At 36.1% G+C, this 17,516-nt stretch overlaps 1 protein-coding gene across 1 annotated transcript in view; it reads left to right on the plus strand.

The window, feature by feature from the left end:
* Positions 1-17,516, plus strand: part of fras1 (Fraser extracellular matrix complex subunit 1) — a 364,870-nt gene that overhangs the window by 257,730 nt on the left and 89,624 nt on the right. The window contains exons 36-44 of the mRNA XM_015364800.2: positions 2,470-2,595; positions 3,244-3,491; positions 4,163-4,314; positions 4,664-4,826; positions 7,178-7,304; positions 7,537-7,727; positions 8,392-8,542; positions 8,677-8,940; positions 9,040-9,228. Of these exons, the coding sequence (XP_015220286.2) occupies positions 2,470-2,595; positions 3,244-3,491; positions 4,163-4,314; positions 4,664-4,826; positions 7,178-7,304; positions 7,537-7,727; positions 8,392-8,542; positions 8,677-8,940; positions 9,040-9,228 (1,611 nt within the window). The remainder of the gene's footprint in view (positions 1-2,469; positions 2,596-3,243; positions 3,492-4,162; positions 4,315-4,663; positions 4,827-7,177; positions 7,305-7,536; positions 7,728-8,391; positions 8,543-8,676; positions 8,941-9,039; positions 9,229-17,516) is intronic.

Here is a 17,516-nt window from a genome sequence, read left to right on the forward strand (position 1 = left end):
AAGTATTCGGCCCCCTTGAACTTTTCAACCTTTTGCCACATTTCAGGCTTCAAACATAAAGATATAATTTTTTTATTTTATGTGAAGAATCACCAACAAGTGGGACACAATTGTGAAGTGGAACGAAATCTATTGGATTTTTGAAACTTTTTTAACTAATAAAAAAATGAAAAGTGGGGCGTGCAAAATTATTCGGCCCCTTTACTTTCAGTGCAGCAAACTCACTCCAGAGGTTCAGCGAGGATCTCTGAATGATCCAATGTTGTCCTAAATGACTGATGGTGATAAATAGAATCCACCTGTGTGTAATCAAGTCTCTGTATAAATGCACCTGCTCTGTGATAGTCTCAAGGTTCTGTTGAAAGCGCAGAGAGCATCATGAAGACCAAGGAACACACCAGGCAGGTCCGTAATACTGTTGTGGAGAAGTTTAAAGCCGGATTTGGATACAAAAAGATTTCCCAAGCTTCAAACATCCCAAGGAGCACTGTGCAAGTGATCATCTTGAAATGGAAGGAGTATCAGACCACTGCAAATCTACCAAGACCTGGCCGTCCCTCTAAACTTTCAGCTCAGACAAGGAGAAGACTGATCAGAGATGCAGCCAAGAGGCCCATGATCACTCTGGATGAACTGCAGAGAACTACAGCTGAGGTGGGAGAGTCTGTCCATAGGACAACAATCAGTCTTACACTGCACAAATCTGGCCTTTATGGAAGAGTGGCAAGAAGAAAGCCATTTCTCAAAGATATCCATAAAAAGTCTCGTCTAAAGTTTGCCACAAGCCACCTGGGAGACACCCCAAACATGTGGAAGAAGGTGCTCTGGTCAGATGAAACCAAAATCGAACTTTTTGGCCACAATGCAAAACGATATGTTTGGTGTAAAAGCAACACAGCTCATCACCCTCAACACACCATCCCCACTGTCAAACATGGTGGTGGCAGCATCATGGTTTGGGCCTGCTTTTCTTCAGCAGGGACAGGGAAGATGGTTAAAATTGAGGGGAAGATGGATGCAGCCAAATACAGGACCATTCTGGATGAAAATCTGTTGGAGTCTGCAAAAGACCTGAAACTGGGACGGAGATTTATCTTCCAACAAGACAATGATCCCAAACATACAGCAAAATCTACAAAGGAATGGTTCACAAATAAACGTATCCAGGTGTTTGAATGGCCAAGTCAAAGTCCAGACCTGAACCAATCGAGAATCTGTGGAAAGAGCTGAAAACTGCTGTTCACAAACGCTCTCCATCAACCCCACTGAGCTCGAGCTGTTTTGCAAGGAAGAATGGGCAAGAATTTCAGTCTCTCGATGTGCAAAACTGATAGAGACATACCCCAAGCGACTTGCAGCTGTAATCGCAGCAAAAGGTGGCTCTACAAAGTATTAACGCAAGGGGGCCGAATAATTTTGCACGCCCCACTTTTCATTTTTTTATTAGTTAAAAAAGTTTCAAAAATCCAATAGATTTCGTTCCACTTCACAATTGTGTCCCACTTGTTGGTGATTCTTCACATAAAATAAAAAATTTATATCTTTATGTTTGAAGCCTGAAATGTGGCAAAAGGTTGAAAAGTTCAAGGGGGGCGAATACTTTCGCAAGGCACTGTACATACCAGACTCCAGGGCTTACAGCAATATCCTAAACTGATATGCAGAAGGAACTGCATCATTTTAGTCTTGAACAGAGGGCCCAGGGAATTATGGGGGAAACCTAAAAAGAAGGGGACTTCTTAAGAATGAACATTGAAATATGAACTACAGGACACAAGAGTAAACTTTGTGTCCTCTCTCAGCATTTAAAATTGAGAACAACTTCTTTACCCAAATGGTTGTGGGAGTATGGAGCAAGCTACACAGCTACGTTGATAGAACCAATACCCAGGTTTCATCCAAGAAATGGCTGGATTAGATCCTTGGAAAAACGTCCAAATGGACTAGATGGCTTCCTTTCATTAGTAACTGTTCTTATGTTCTTTAATGGCTTATACAGTTATCACAATTAAATATATTATTTTTAGTTTCAGATAAATATTACTAATATTGTTACTCTTTTATGTTTATAGTGATTCTATATTTGGGCAGAATATTGCTATGATGCGTAATAAGTAGTTCACTTTATAGTACCCGTGAACTGAAGCAATCAGAAAATAAATGTATGTAAATATTAAGGGACTAGATGCTTTGATTCAGATTGACATAAATTCAAATCACTAGTGATACTAAAACAGTGCATACGTTTAACTGTGGTCTGGGAATTCACAGAATTTTTAAATAAATTGTTTAATGATGTTATTGATCGCTTAAATATTAAATCATGTTTAAAGGGGATTGTAATCAGAAATCCCCATACAATAGCAAGTGCAATACACTATTTAACATGTAAGAAGTATTTTTCAAAGGACATGTGATGAATAATTAACAATAAATTATGATTAACCATGTTGTTTATTCATTATTCAGATCAGCAGCTGGCTGTTAGTGATGCAGATACAGATCCTGATGACCTTGTATTTGAGCTGTTGAAAGCACCACTACATGGAACTCTAGTGAAAAAAGACTTTGGTAGTCAGACTGAGATGGTCAATGGTATGTTGTTTTTGATGCAGTCTGTATTCTCTGTGTCAAGTGCTACAACATTCTTAGTTTTAAAGTAATGTTTCTTATTAAGATTACAATAAAATGAAAATCCTTGTTTTTTGTCAAGATAGGAGCATGAGGACTTATATATACAAGAATAATATGTAATATAATATAAGAATAATAAGCCTTACACTTAAATAGCACTTTTCTGGACACTCCACTCAATCATTTATGTAGCTACTGTTTGTCTGTCCCAATTGGCTAAATGCCTGACTACATTTAGTTTAAGGGTATAACGTGAAAATGGACGCACTGAAGTCAAAACAGTAGTTATAGGAAATTAACTCCATATTTAATACTCTGAGTATTTAGTATGTAAGGTGTTTTATGCAAGCATTTTGGGGCCCTTAATAAAGATTTAAAATTAGCTCACAGCTTTTAACCCCTTATTGACTGACAGTACTCGAAGGTCTTGCCAAGTAGAAAAAATCTATTAATTTCTTACCACTTAAAGAAGAGGAAAGGAAGGTTTTCAGAGTATTGAATCAGGGTGGATACTGATTAGAATCATGGCCAATGGCATGGTATATTTGTATTGTATGTGAGAAAAAAATCTTCATTATCGCATAATTATAACCTCTTTTCTTCACACAGGAGAAATGTTTACATTCAATGATATCACCCGGAATGCCCTTCTCTACTTACATGATGGAATGAATACAGAAGAGGACCTTATGATGTTTTCAGTGACTGATGGAATTTCCACAGTGACTGTGGAAGTGAGGGTGATAGTGTCAGGAGCTGCAAGTGATGGTCCTCAGTTGGCTTCTAGCTCTTTGCTGTCTATGGAAGTATCTGAGAAAAGCACCACTATCATTAGAAGGTCACATTTGGCTTATGTTGTAAGTATATTTGGAATGCATATGCAACATGACACAAGAAATGTGTTATACCCCTTCTGAAAAGGCACTCCTAGATTCTTATATCTAATGCACCTGTAAACACCATAAATACATAATTTTTGCACTCCTATTATTTGAACGTCTCAAGCTCAGCACCTTTGGGAAATTACTAGTACCAAATCAGATCATTTGCAGAATTACAACAGGTCAGTTTTGTAGCAGAGAATTTGGAAGTGGTACTCTTTTTATAATTATTTCTCTAAGGTGCAAAATGAGAAAAAAAGAAATGCTTGCTTACTGATAAACCATACAGAAGCTTAGTCAAGGTTCACCAGTTCCTTTTATAAAATGTTTGATGTTGTTATATAATTTCACCTTCATTCTGATGAAGCTTGAACCAATGTGTTGCGCGTTGTCTAAATGATTGCTTTTCCTTTATGTCAATGTCTTTTTAATGCACCTATTTAGAAGACATATTTAAGTGTACATTGGAGCTGAATATCTGCACAGAATATGAGGACTGGATGTAACAACCTACGTATGTGGTCAAAACACAATATGCTGACAATTATGCAAGACCAGTGTGACACACAAGAGAGGTTGTTTTCAAGCAATTTACATCAAATGGCTTCTCAATGAATGGGGATGGGGATGTTGGGTATGTTTTTTAGGACAATAACTCTCCAGATGATAAGATCAGAATTCAGCTGATTTCTCTTCCAATGTATGGTGTTCTTACAAAAACAAAATCGGCAACAGTACACGAAGAGCTCCTTAAGTATTCATCGTTTACCATGGAGGACATTAACCTCGAAAGAATAAGGTACCATGATGTGATCAGATCATCAATGATTTGATTTTACATTATTGACATTTGTCTTTTAATTGTCATTTATATCAACTTAAAATCATGAAATCTTTCAACCTAAACCATTGCAAATACGTTTTCCATGTTATGTCTCACGATTAACCATTTTTAAGTCCAGTTTTATGATCATTTTGTGCTCTTTTTTTATTAATAATCTTCATACTTTGAGAACACATTTAATGGGCAATTTAAACTGTAATAATAATTCTATATTCTGACCATTTCTGAGTTCTGTCAGTAAAAATGAAAATTTAAAAGAGTTAAGTTTTTGAGAAAAAAACAGCAATCATATCCATTTTCATAGGTATAGTACTTCTTTTGAGACTGGAAGTCAGCCGATCACTGACATATTCCACTTCACTGTCTATGATGGTGACAACAATCATCTTGATAACCAGATGTGCACCATCACCATCACATCTGTGCAGAACAAGCCTCCAGTTGTTTCAGTCACCAGTGGCATCATGGTAGGATACAGCACCCCTAATTGACTATAAGATTCATATCAGTCACAAATTAGCATTTGATCATGTTCATGTCAGTTTTTATATCTGTGAAAGACAATGAAATCAACAGCAATTCATTAAAAAAATCATTATTCTACTTTAGTTTAAAGGTTCTGTGAGTATGAAACAAGCTGTAATATATATATAGTTCAGGTGAATAGCTGCATCAGCATGCGTAGGCTGCAAAGGAACAAGTAATAGGTTTATTCCATGCTGAAATTACTTTTTTTCCCCAATTCTTTCTTCTCTTTTCAGCATGGAATAAACCTATTATTTATTCCTTTGTTATATATATACTATACCATTTGTATGGAACAAGCTAACCAACCATGTTATTAAAGATTGAACCCTTGCTTTAAAAAAATGGATAAGATCCTTGGATCGATGAGCTCTTAACTACCAAACAGTCTCAGTGGGCCAAATGGCCTTGTTTTGTTATCTTTTTACATTTATTATAAGCTGTTGTATTTAAACTTAAAGTATCCACACTAAGTATATTTTCACAACATACTGTAGTTCATATGAACGTATAAATAGTATAAACAGACATAAAGAAATGCTAATAAATACAGTGCCTTGCAAAAGTATTCACCCTCCTTGGACTATTTCATATTTTATTGTATAACAGCATGGAACTGTGATGTATTTCAAATGTCAAAGTGAAAACAAAAATCACGACATTTACTAAATTAAAAATAATTTAATGTATAAGTATACAAACCCTTGCTTTGACACACCTAAATTACCTCTGAAGTAACCCACTCTCTTCTCCAAGACATAATTACTTGAATTGAGTCCACCTGTGTGCAATTAAGGTTTTCACATGATTTCAGAATAAATACACCTGTGTCTGGGAGCTTTCCCACACTATGAAGCCAAGGAACATTCCAAGAAGATCTGAGACAAAATTCTTGAAAAATACCAATCAGGGAAAGGATGTAAGAAAGTTTCCAAGGCAATGAATATACCTTGAAGCACAGTGAAGTCCATTTATTAAAAAGGTGAGAAAATATGGAATAACTGTGAATCTGCCAAGAACTGGCCGTCCTCCAAAACTGAGTGTCCGTACAAGATGGGCTATAGTAAGGGAGCCCACCAAGAGGCCTACGGTAACTCTAAAGGAGTAACAGTCCTCCATGACAGAGATGGGAGAATCTGTGCATGAGACAACAATAGCACACACACTTCATAAATCTGGCTTGTACAGAAGGATGGCAAGAAGAAAGCCTTTGTTGAAAAAAACTCATATCACATCTTGGCTAGAGTTTGCCCAAAGGCATGTCAGAGACTCAACAATTTGGAGGTCTGATGATTGAACATTATGTTTGGCGCAAACCTAACACAGCAAATCATACTGAGAGCACCATCCCTACAGTGAAGCATGGTGGTGGCAGCATCATGCTTAAGGGATACTTTTTTGTGGCATGGACTGGAAAACTCAAAGATAGAAGGAGAAATGAATGGAGCTAAGTACAGAAAAATCCTGGAGGAAAATGTGCTGCAATCCGCAAGAGCAATGGGACTTGACAATGACCTGAAACATACAGCAAAAGCCACACTGGAGTGGCTTAAAACCAAAAAGGTTAATGTCTTGGAGTGGCCCAGTCAAAGCCCAGACCTCAATCCAATTGAGCATCTGTGAAATTACTTAAAAAATGCTATTTAGAAACGGTCCCCATCCAACTTGATGGAGCTTGAACAATTGTGCCAAGAAGAATGGGCAAAAATTCCAGTGTCAAGATATGCAACACTGATAGAGACTTACTCAAAGAGACTCACAGTTGTAATTCCTGCCAAAAGTGGTCCTACCAATTATTAACTCAATCCAATTGAGCATCTGTGAAAAGTTTTTTTCACTTTGACATTATAGAGTACTTTGTGTTGATGAGTGGCAAAAATTCTCAGTCAAATACATCATGGTTCCATGCTTTAACACAATAAAATGTGAAAAAGTCTAAGGGGGTTGAATATGTTTTATAGGCACTGTATTACTTAGGTAAGAAAGCAAAGCTAATGAAAATATTTTTTGTGGGAAGATGTCAGCTTGTGTGGCTGCAAAGGAAAAGTTTGAAAAATAGGAAGAGAACAAAACTCTTCGTTGCACCATAAACTCTATTAATATTTGAATAGAGAAGAAGGCATGTTTCTTCTTTTTTTAATTTTCAGACTGAAATTAATCTTTACCAGTTATAATGGAAATGGCTTTTGGTTCATCTTTTCTATAAAATAGAAGTAACTTGGTGAATGATTATTATAAGGAAAACACTTGTGTTCCTTACGAAAGATTGAAACAAGCTAATCTTTGTTTTCAGGTGGAAGCAGGTGGTAGAATACAGCTGTCTTCCAACAATATCCTTGCAACTGACACAGACACACAAAAAAAGGACTTGCTGGTGTGGCTAATTAACCACCCTAAGTATGGCCTTATTGAAAAAACAGGTAAAGTTTCGATTTTTTCAGAGATTCAAATAAAAAGTGAGAGTTTAAGTGTATGTTTATTTCCTTATAGTTTTTAAATCAAAGATTGAAAACAGTGCTCAGAATCTTAGAGCAAATGTTCTTCTGCAAATGTTTTAAACTACTACTAACTACTATCGAGTTATTGAATACTTGAATCTGTTTTTCAATTAATATTGCAAATTTTACCATTGTTTATGCTTGGTATTTATAGGAGAGATATCTGGAAGTCCAGAAATTATAAACTCTGATGTTCCCTTCTCTGTTGAGGATATTCTGTCTAATAGAATGTTCTATATCCAGAGCATTCATAAATCTGATGAGCATTTTCAGGACAGTTTTAGCTTCTATATTAGTGATGGATACAGCCAGACAGAAGCTTTCACCATCAACATCAACATTCAGGTACAGTAACTTTAGCTGCTGCTTCATTGTAACTTTTTCCCATCAGTTTTGGTAAACATTATTGACCCTTGCCTAAACATTCCTTTCTGGCAGCTCAAACCTATTTTCATGGCACACAAAAAGTTGAAACTGCTCGATGTTGGATGTATTAGCATTCATGTGTTGACCTGTTATAGGTTTCTATAAGTATAGAAAGGTTCAGCTTTGCACGTGTTTTATAAGTTTTGCAATGAGAATAAATCAAAATGGTAAATTTTCATTAAGTGGTTTTATTTTATTAAAGGATTAATTTGAAAATACTCAGAACTCTGTGGTATCTCTTTTTATTTTATTGGAATATTTCATTGTTTCACCTGTCCAGACTACAAAGCAAATAGTGGAAACAATGATGTAGTCTTCCTGCTTGGTCCCCAAAAACATTTTGGTTCCACATTGCCATTTTTATACAGTATTTATATCATATTTAAAATTCCTTGAAACATTAACATAAAGTGAACTGAAATAAAATCCTTATTCTGATGCTGAAGATCATGATTATTATATATTTTAGTATATCCATGTTTACACTCATCTGAAGAAATAGTGCAAAGGTGAACTGCTGCTCTTTAATATATTTTTTTAAATGTTGCTTTTTAATAAGGACAGTTCTCACATTTTTGTACAGGGCAAGGACAAACCTCCAATAATATCTAAGAACAACATCAATTTGGAGGTGGCCTCTGGAGTTGTGATCACCAATTCCTCTTTAACAGTTCTGGACCCTGATACTCCTGATAACGAGCTTATCTTCACTGTCACTAAAATGCCAGGCTATGGTGAGTTATAGTAGCTTTCTGTACTTCATTGCATTTAATGTTCTTCTACTTGTTTTTTGTCATAGTACATAATATTTTAATGATAGCCATATAAAAAATCAGCTGTTAGTAGTATTCATTTTCTGTCTTGGCAGGTAAGCTGCGCAAACGACAGTTCTACTCCCAGCCCCTGGAGAATGGTCGTATTTTGAACCAGGGTTCTGCCTTTACATACCAAGATGTTTTGGATGAGCTCATCGTGTACACCCCTGACACTGTGAGTGTGAGAACAGATGAGCTACACTTCACTCTGACTGATGGGGTCTACACTGAGAATGGGAGGCTGGAGTTCACGATGGATGGGCAGAAGAGTGAAGGCCCAAGGCTGGCTATCAACCGAGGCCTCCAGCTCACTGCAGGTACTGTATATTTTGTACATTGCATTTTGTTTTCAGTGCTTTGCAGTATGCTTTTGATGCATAATAAAACTTAATTGAATTTAATTTTAAAATGTTCAGGTTCTGTGGCTAAAATCACTGATCAGAATGTGAAAGCTGTGGACATTGACTCGGATGAGCTGAAATTGAAATACATTATGACCACGGATCCTGCTGTAGGTTGGCTTCAGCAGTCCAAGAATGGAAACATTGCACAGATATCCATTAAAGGGCCAATGAAGAGCTTCACTCAGGATGATATCAACAAAGGTAGGTTAAAATATTTCATATTTCAAGGGCATTTTCCTTTTTCATGCACATATTGTTTTTATTGTAAACTTAACTGGAAAGAAGTTAAGATACAGTATATTCCAATATATAGTGAAAATAAAAAAAGTTCAGTATCAGACTAAAATGGCTCTGAAATGACTGCTGAATATGGTGTAAGGAGCATACCAATGCAGCCACTTTAAATGCTCAAGGAGTAATGCACAATACTGCAAAGAACATACCGTGTTACACCGTATAATAACAACCAATACCTTTTGATTTTCTTTTTCAAGTAATGTGATGTGGGGCTGCATTACTTTGTAAACTGTGAAGTGGTGCAGTGAATGCTATACTGTACAGTAAATCCTATTTTAATATTAAAAATCAAATGTGTATTAACCCATTAGTGCTTTCTTGAGCTAGTTATACTGTACAGAAACCCTAACAGAATCTTTTTTCATTTCATACAGTATATAGAATTTTTAGTATTTTCTATAAATAGTAATTAGAATTTTTTATTTTAGGTTTTTCTTGTAAAATAGATTATACGTAGTGGCTTTAAAACATTTATTTAAAAGCAAATACTTTTAGGTCAGTGGTTTTGAATAACTCCTAAAATGACTTAACGGTCATGTACTATAACCTAGTCACTGTGAGGTATTGATTTCCAGTGGAAGAATTCTTACCTCTTAGAATCCCAGCCAATGCCCACTCCTGTGGGGATTATCCTTTTCCAATAATACAATTGAATTTGTATACTATAATGACATTTTTATAATAATTTTATACATCACATATAAATAAATATCAAATTAATATTAAGAATAACAGTTAAAGATAACTCATTACATTACTCGACAATTGCCTGTTGTGAATGTGTTTTTTTTCAGGTTTACATATTTTACAATCTATATTTGTCTTATTGAGAATTAGGCTTTGGCTTTAAAACCATAGTGTATCATACTGTATTTAAGAGAAAATAATCACCACAGCACAGTAGAAAATCAAAATAGAGTTTGGTTCTTTTGTGTAATGGTAGTGGAGCTAAATAAATATCATTATCTCAGGAACCAGAGCAGATAAAAATGCTATTTTCTGCAACACAAACGTTCTAATACTTAGTAAAATAAAGTACTTAAGCTAAGCATTTCTTATAGCTGATTATCATTTCCTGCATTGGTTGGTAATGAATTAAATAAAAATAATCCGGTGATAAATTTAGGCAATTTTCTATTAGTCTAGTAACAATGACTAACCTTATCCACTCATGGAGTTCTGACAGATTTCTGGAAAAAGGTTGAGATTAATGCTTTGTTCAGGTTTATATTGCTTTCTATAATTGCTTGTTCAAACCTCAACTAGGTAAGCAACAGTATCTAAGGACGGGCAGAGCAATGGGTAGGTCATCAGCAGTTTTATTTACATTGTGGTTCATATTACACTCAAAACGGAGAGCATGAAATCTTTCAAGTATAGCTTATTCTCAGAATGTATTAAACGTGTGAATACTGCCATAGAGGGGTTAACGAAAAGTAGTTATACTGGTCATTTGACTGCCAGAGAGTAAGCCAGCACCTGCATCACACCTCAACTCACAGCTGGCAAATGACTGAAGATAAGCGGGTGTGAGTCTGGCTAGTATCTGGATGCGAGAACACTGCTCCCAAGTAATCTCACACTGTAGGACAGAACACAGAGAGACTGTCTTATGTGTCATCTATCCATTTTCTGATTGCTTTTTCCAGTACAGGGTTGCATTGGCATTGTGATCCACACACCCCCATGCTCATAACAACTTGACACAAGAGCCAACAGTGGAAGGGTAAACATGCTATGACCACGTTCGCTTAAGTTGATCAAAGCATTTTAGGGTATTTCACGTGTATGAAGTTAATTTTGTAAAAAGCTAAATAAACTGAACTACAAACTTTAGATTGTTTCAATAACTGATTTGGAAATGTGCATAGTAATGCATATCAAACAAGGAGAATAAAGCTCACTAACCTGTCATTAAAATAAGATGCTGTATTGAGATTTGAGGCTGGAGGTTCTTTGTTCCAATTTTTGGTGTTAAGTGTTGTAAATCTGTACGTTTCATCATTATGGAACTTGAAAACAAAAAAGCCACTTTTATTAACACTATTCTTTTTCTGATCTTGTGTAAATGGTTCTTTTATGTCAGTGGTCCTTGTGCATAAAATCAGAATTTTGTGGGCCTCTCTCCATGCTTTGTTCTGTTACTTCTTATTTTGTATTTTCTTTCAGGCAGTTGTAAAATAAAATAAGGCTCTATGGTCTAGTCTTAAGCGTCAAAATATATGAGATGTTTTTAACATTATATTTAATGCTGATTTTGACTTGTGTCTTCTAGAAAATAATAAAGATTTTATAAAAACATTTATTAAATAAGATTATATAAACTTATTTTGTATAGTGCCTTTAAAAGCGGCATCTCAAAGTGTTTCACATTACGAAAAAAAGCAAATAATGAAAGGAGACTGCAGACTTAAACAGTTACAAAAATGTGTAGTGTTCTCTCAATAGGCACAAGTTCTGTAGGGGTTTGGGCATTTACTGGGACAATTATTAATTGTAGCAGTAAGTCACAAAATGATTCTTTTAATGGCCTTAGAATCCAACCATGCGGTATAACTCAAACAACGCACACACACAGGTACTAATACACGAGGATACATTTATTAATACATAAAATATGCATATAAACCTAACAGATCTAATCGTGAGGGTTATCAGAATACAAAAGATATATCGTCATTCAGTTACAAAGAGTTACACATATCAAGAGGACATACGTTCGGTATATTATTCATTTAGACCATTTCGTAAATGAACTTGGTTACAACTTCTATATCAGATACTCAAAACAAGTACATAACTCTTAGGAATTCAATTTATATCAACTGGTTGGGATAACAATTGAATTCTCGAGCTGTGATACAGTGAAGTTGAATACTCGTCCAATCTCTGGGGATTCAGATCTCCTGTGGCACAAAGAAACAGCTGCAGGCTTGTTGCTGTCCAATCCGCGCTCTCTGGCTCAGTGCCAAGCTGTGCTGTGCGGCTGGAGAGATTCCTGCTATGTGCTGCTCTCTGAAGACTCGCTAGTTAGTGTTGGCTTTAACTAGCAAAGTTATGCTCAGGAGAAAAGTTACTGTGGGTCCCAGCAAGTCAGGAAGAGGACCAGTTCGTTCCTGATGAAGCTAGTTCTGAATACTGATTCGGCTGTCCATAGTTCCGATCTGTTCACGAGGCTTGCTGCTGGTGCTAACCTGGGGTGGATCCTTTGGTTACACTGGCAACCTCCGCTCTCGACTCTTGGAACAAAGCAAAGTTCTGGCACTCGGACACACTGGCCGTTACATGGTTGTCCAGGCTGAGTCTCAGGATGTTCAGGAGGCGCGCTGCGAGAATGTCCTGCCCTTGGGAGCCTTTCTGCTCCTGGGCCGTCTTGCCCTGGAATTCTTTAGAATAGTCTCGCACCCCTGGAATTCTCCTTTTTCTGGAATTCTTCTTACAGGCTCTCTATGTTGCCTGTTTTTACCTGAAGGAACTGCAGATTCTTCATTGGCTGAAAGGTTCATGGGAATCAGAGACCCACGTGGGTTGCTCTGCCCTACCAGTTCCTGATTGGCTGATGATATGTTACCATGCCCTCTGACCTTGGGGTTGTAAACCACTTGGATGAGGCTCTCCCTTGGAATCTTGCAGACTTTTAGGCACCAATGGATGACCATTGATCACAACAGCCAGGCTTAGCTAAGTGCATCCCCATTTGGGAGCTGTCTCTTATCAAAAGAAAACATCTTTAAATCAGCCTGCATGAATAACTTCTCTGTGGCTGCACCACAGAGATGAAGAGAGAGATGGGGCCTCACTGGCAAGGGAGCAGAAAACTTAATTCCTGCATTTGAATAAGCCTCGTCGCTACAAAGGGTTTGGAATACAGGAGTAAAACAGTGGTATTGCCAAGTTTTCCTTATTTGGTTTACATCACCTGTTTTGAGTTGAGCCTGCTTAACATGAATGAATACGTTATGTCACTACTTTCATGCAGGGACATATGAGATGACATTCAGTTTAATCAAACTGTGAGTGGAGAATGAAAAAATCTTTTAAATATTCTCTACCAGTTTACAATTAGTCACTGGAAAAGGAGCAGTTCAAAAGAGGGAACAACAGAAAGCATTTTGAACATGAGCTGTAAACAATGACTGATGTCAAGTGAGGGTGTCCCAAGACACTTGAAGTCCACAACGACTGAAGAGACAGAAGTATGTTCTTGGAAGGGCTTAGGGGCTTAATGTGACTTTTGGGACACAGCCTAACAGTGATGCACTAGCACTGGACATGATCTGCTGGACATCACCACAGCCAGGCATTATAGGGACTCATGACATAGGTGACAGGAAGTTGTCCAATAGGTTTTGTGGGAGTTGGAGATCCTAAGATAATACTGTGTCTGTGAGTGATCGGTCTGTTACAATACCTGCCTCCCCTCCAATTGATGTTAACCTGTATGGTCTAGCAGGCGAAGTAAAATGGTAGCTACTGCCTGCTAAGGGGAAATGTTAATATTAAGTGTAATTAATTGCACCTACATGAAGGCAGTCGGCATGATGGCTGTAATTATTAATGAATGGGTATTCTTTAACTCGATAACTTTCCTTACTCATTTTTAATTTTTTGGACAATATGGTTGAGTAATAATTAAATTACCACCAGATCCCATTGTTTTTACTGTTTTTATTTGTTGAAGAATTTGGACCTGATCCTGTCTTCAAGTATAAACCGTTTAAATCTGCAAATGTATATTCATGTTTAAGAACATGATGGTAAGGTAAAGTATAACTCATACATTAATGTCTGTCGCACCCGTCATCCACTTTTCACAGTTCTCACTCTGCAGCCTTGTCATCCACAAATGGGGGAAGAAGGGAAAGCAGGGAGATAGAATTAAAAGTTTAGGATTAGTGATGGTTTCATAACATCATTAATCTTAATCTTAGTTTGTAAAAAGATAAATGTTGTAGTGATTTAACATCACTTGATAGTTATATTAATATGGAATTGTGTAGCTAATCAGCTAAAGTATCACAAGTGGACGTTTTGGAAACATTTTGACATTTGTTTCTTTTTGTTTTTAACTCTATTGTCCCTGTAGTCGTAATGAGCACTGTAATGTAGCGAGGTGCAACCAGGCAGTTCAAAGCACGATCAGAGCATTGCTTTCGGTTTGTTTCTCGCGTAGCTGAATGCATAAAAATAGTCCACTATTATAGCTTATTGCAAACATGATGTTTCTCTTTCAGGTTTACATCCGAATTGAGAAAATCTAATTTGTCTTAATCCAGATGTCAACAGCCAGTAATCAGCCAACAGTTTAACTTGAAATTTTAAGAAAGTTTAAACTGTACTATATAGTACACTGCCTGGAATTGAACCCAGTTTGACAGCATCATTCAACAGGGAACAAGCTGGATGAATTACTATACGTGATGGTTTTGTGTTTAAGGATTTCTTCATTTAAATCTTTAAATTAAATGAGGGAGGGGGGAAGGGTTATTTTTTACAATTGCCAGTAATTGGGGAGCAGCTTATCAACACAATGGGCAAATTATAATTTTTTATTTTTGAAAACAAAATTAAAAATAAAGTACAATGACGTGAATAGCACCAATTCCGTCTCCATTTATCACTTAGTTTTTTAAATTAAACAATGCAAATCATTATCTTTGTCTTCTAAGTCCCTTAATTAACTGTAAGAATAGCTTTTTCACCATTTAAATTTATTTTTCATACCATCGTTAAGCAAAGCAGGAGCTTTTTGTACTTCCTAATGACATCACACGTGGAAAGATTAGATTGTAATAGTTTGTTTTAAAATAAATTTTAGCAAAGTGTCACCTATACGAATGCCACAAAACTATTCTCGATTGTATTTCTGAATACAGTTTAGTTCAACACTTAGTTCAACGTTTTAAATACATCTAAATAAGAAAGTCAGGTGTGAACATAAATGATTCAAAATCAATAATATTAAAATTAGCATTAACAAATTGTTGCACTTTTTCCGCATCTTATAAAAATGTTAATTTACAAATCATTGTTCAAATGTACGTTAAACCTGACTATTGGATAATAAGTAAAATACAAAATTAATAAAGTAAAAATAGGGTAAAATATAATTAAAATATTTTGCTAGCAATCAACAATAACAATCTTAACTGTTTATAAAAATTAAATATATTAACTAAGGAATTGGAAGGCACAGTGGTTAGCATGAATTTTGTATGTTTTTTTTTCATAAATGCAACAGTAGCATGTCTCAGAGACTTTCAAAATTGAATTATGCATGGAAGTCTTTGAACTAGAAAGATGATTAAGATATCCATCCATTTTTAATGGTGGTGCAGTGATTAGCTTTGCTATCTTGCCATGCTGAGGTATGTGTGGAGTTTGCATGTTTTCTCTGGGTTCATGTGGGTTTTCTCCTGGTAATCTAATTTCCTCTAATTGCAGTCCAAAACACACTGGTAGGCTAATTGGCTTATTGGAACACTGACCCTGGTTTAAGTGTGTGTTTGTGTCTGTTTGTCTGCCCTATGATGGACTGACACTATGTCCAGGGTGTATTCTGCCTGGCATCCGTTTCTTGCTGGGATAGATTCCAGCTACTCTGTAAAGGATAAAGAGATTAGAAAATGGATGGAACTGAAGGCACTGTGTAACTACTGTATACACAGTAATAGAAACCAACTATGAGATGACAAGATGTCACTAAGGATAAATTATTTTATAATGCTGGTTTAAGGAGTCAGCCTTACCACTTCTAATCAATCTAACTATTTTCAGTGCTTTCTCTATCCTGCTTGATTTATAATTATTCTGAAAATCTCCTTCTTGAAATGGGTCATTTATAAATAATCTGACAGATGCTGAGTCCTTAGTTCATACTGCTACCAGCATTGAATAAAAAAACATTAGATTTGTTTATTTATATCTTTATTTAGTAGTTCCATTAGTGTTCCATTCTTGGAAAAATGTATTGCAAAAAATGACTTTCTTTAACAAAATATATTTACAAATGCTTTCCCCTGGCAATCTATTTGAATGCCCAACTGTTTGAAAAGCCAACCATGCTATTAATTCATATAAAGGCTCTCTTACTGAAGTTTTTTGATATTTAGAAATACCAAATAAATTCAGTATAGTGTCCATAATATTTACTGTTTTAGTTTTTCAAATAAATGTTTATTTGTTAAAAGAAAACTCATGGTGGGAGCTGGGTATGAACCCCCGACCTCCGGCATACAAGTCATATGCCAAAACCATTATACCAACACACTGCTTGACAACTTTATTACATATGCATATCGGAGAATGGCTTGCAACCACCAAACTCGAAAATGAGTTACTGAAGATGATCTTTTATACTGTGGAACAAACAAGCTAAAGTTTGACACTCCCCCTAATAGTTAGTAATACAGAAATATGTGTGTATATATATATGGATATACATCACATAAAGTTCATGCAAAGATTATTTAAACAAACTTTTCAGCAAACCACCCACATAACTCTCTCAGTGAGCTTACCTAGTGATACATGACAAACTGCTCAAATGTACAAATAAGCATAATTTCCCTGTATAAATGTCTGAGCGAAAAGTTTATAATAAACATGCAGAATAAGCATTTTATATCTTAGACCATGTCTCTTGACTTATTGACAGAAACAGGTTCCCCATTTACATTCCAGGTGTAAAGCCAACGTTAGACCACACAAGTCTTGTACACTTATTGTTCCTTCAGTCCCCCCTTGAACATATTGTTCTACCAATCATGTTCTCTTTTTAGACAAAAGATGTTGTTACACTGCCCAGAAGGTTATTCCTGTGGTCAGTTGTTGCTTCAGAAGCACAATCATTATAGAAGTGGAATCTTTAGTACATAGAGACTTAAAACATGAAATGACAAGTATTATAATGACAAAAAATACCTAGCTGACAAACAAGTATCGAACCAATGTCCCTCCCCATGAACCAAACACTGACTACAGCTACTTCCCAATACCCCAATCATCTGGATTATAGTTAGGATATTTTTGCCCTTCATCATACAGTAGATATGTGCTAATACTGTGATGTGTTCAGAGTTATCTGGAATATGAGTACTGCATAGTCTCGCTCGCCTAAACAGTTGCTTATCAGCAAAATAGAGGGTGGCCTAGATCTGTGATTATAGCAGGGAGCATATGGTAAGTTCCAT

This window comes from Lepisosteus oculatus, chromosome 3 (genome assembly GCF_040954835.1).
Source record: "Lepisosteus oculatus isolate fLepOcu1 chromosome 3, fLepOcu1.hap2, whole genome shotgun sequence".
Lineage (NCBI taxonomy): Eukaryota > Metazoa > Chordata > Actinopteri > Semionotiformes > Lepisosteidae > Lepisosteus > Lepisosteus oculatus.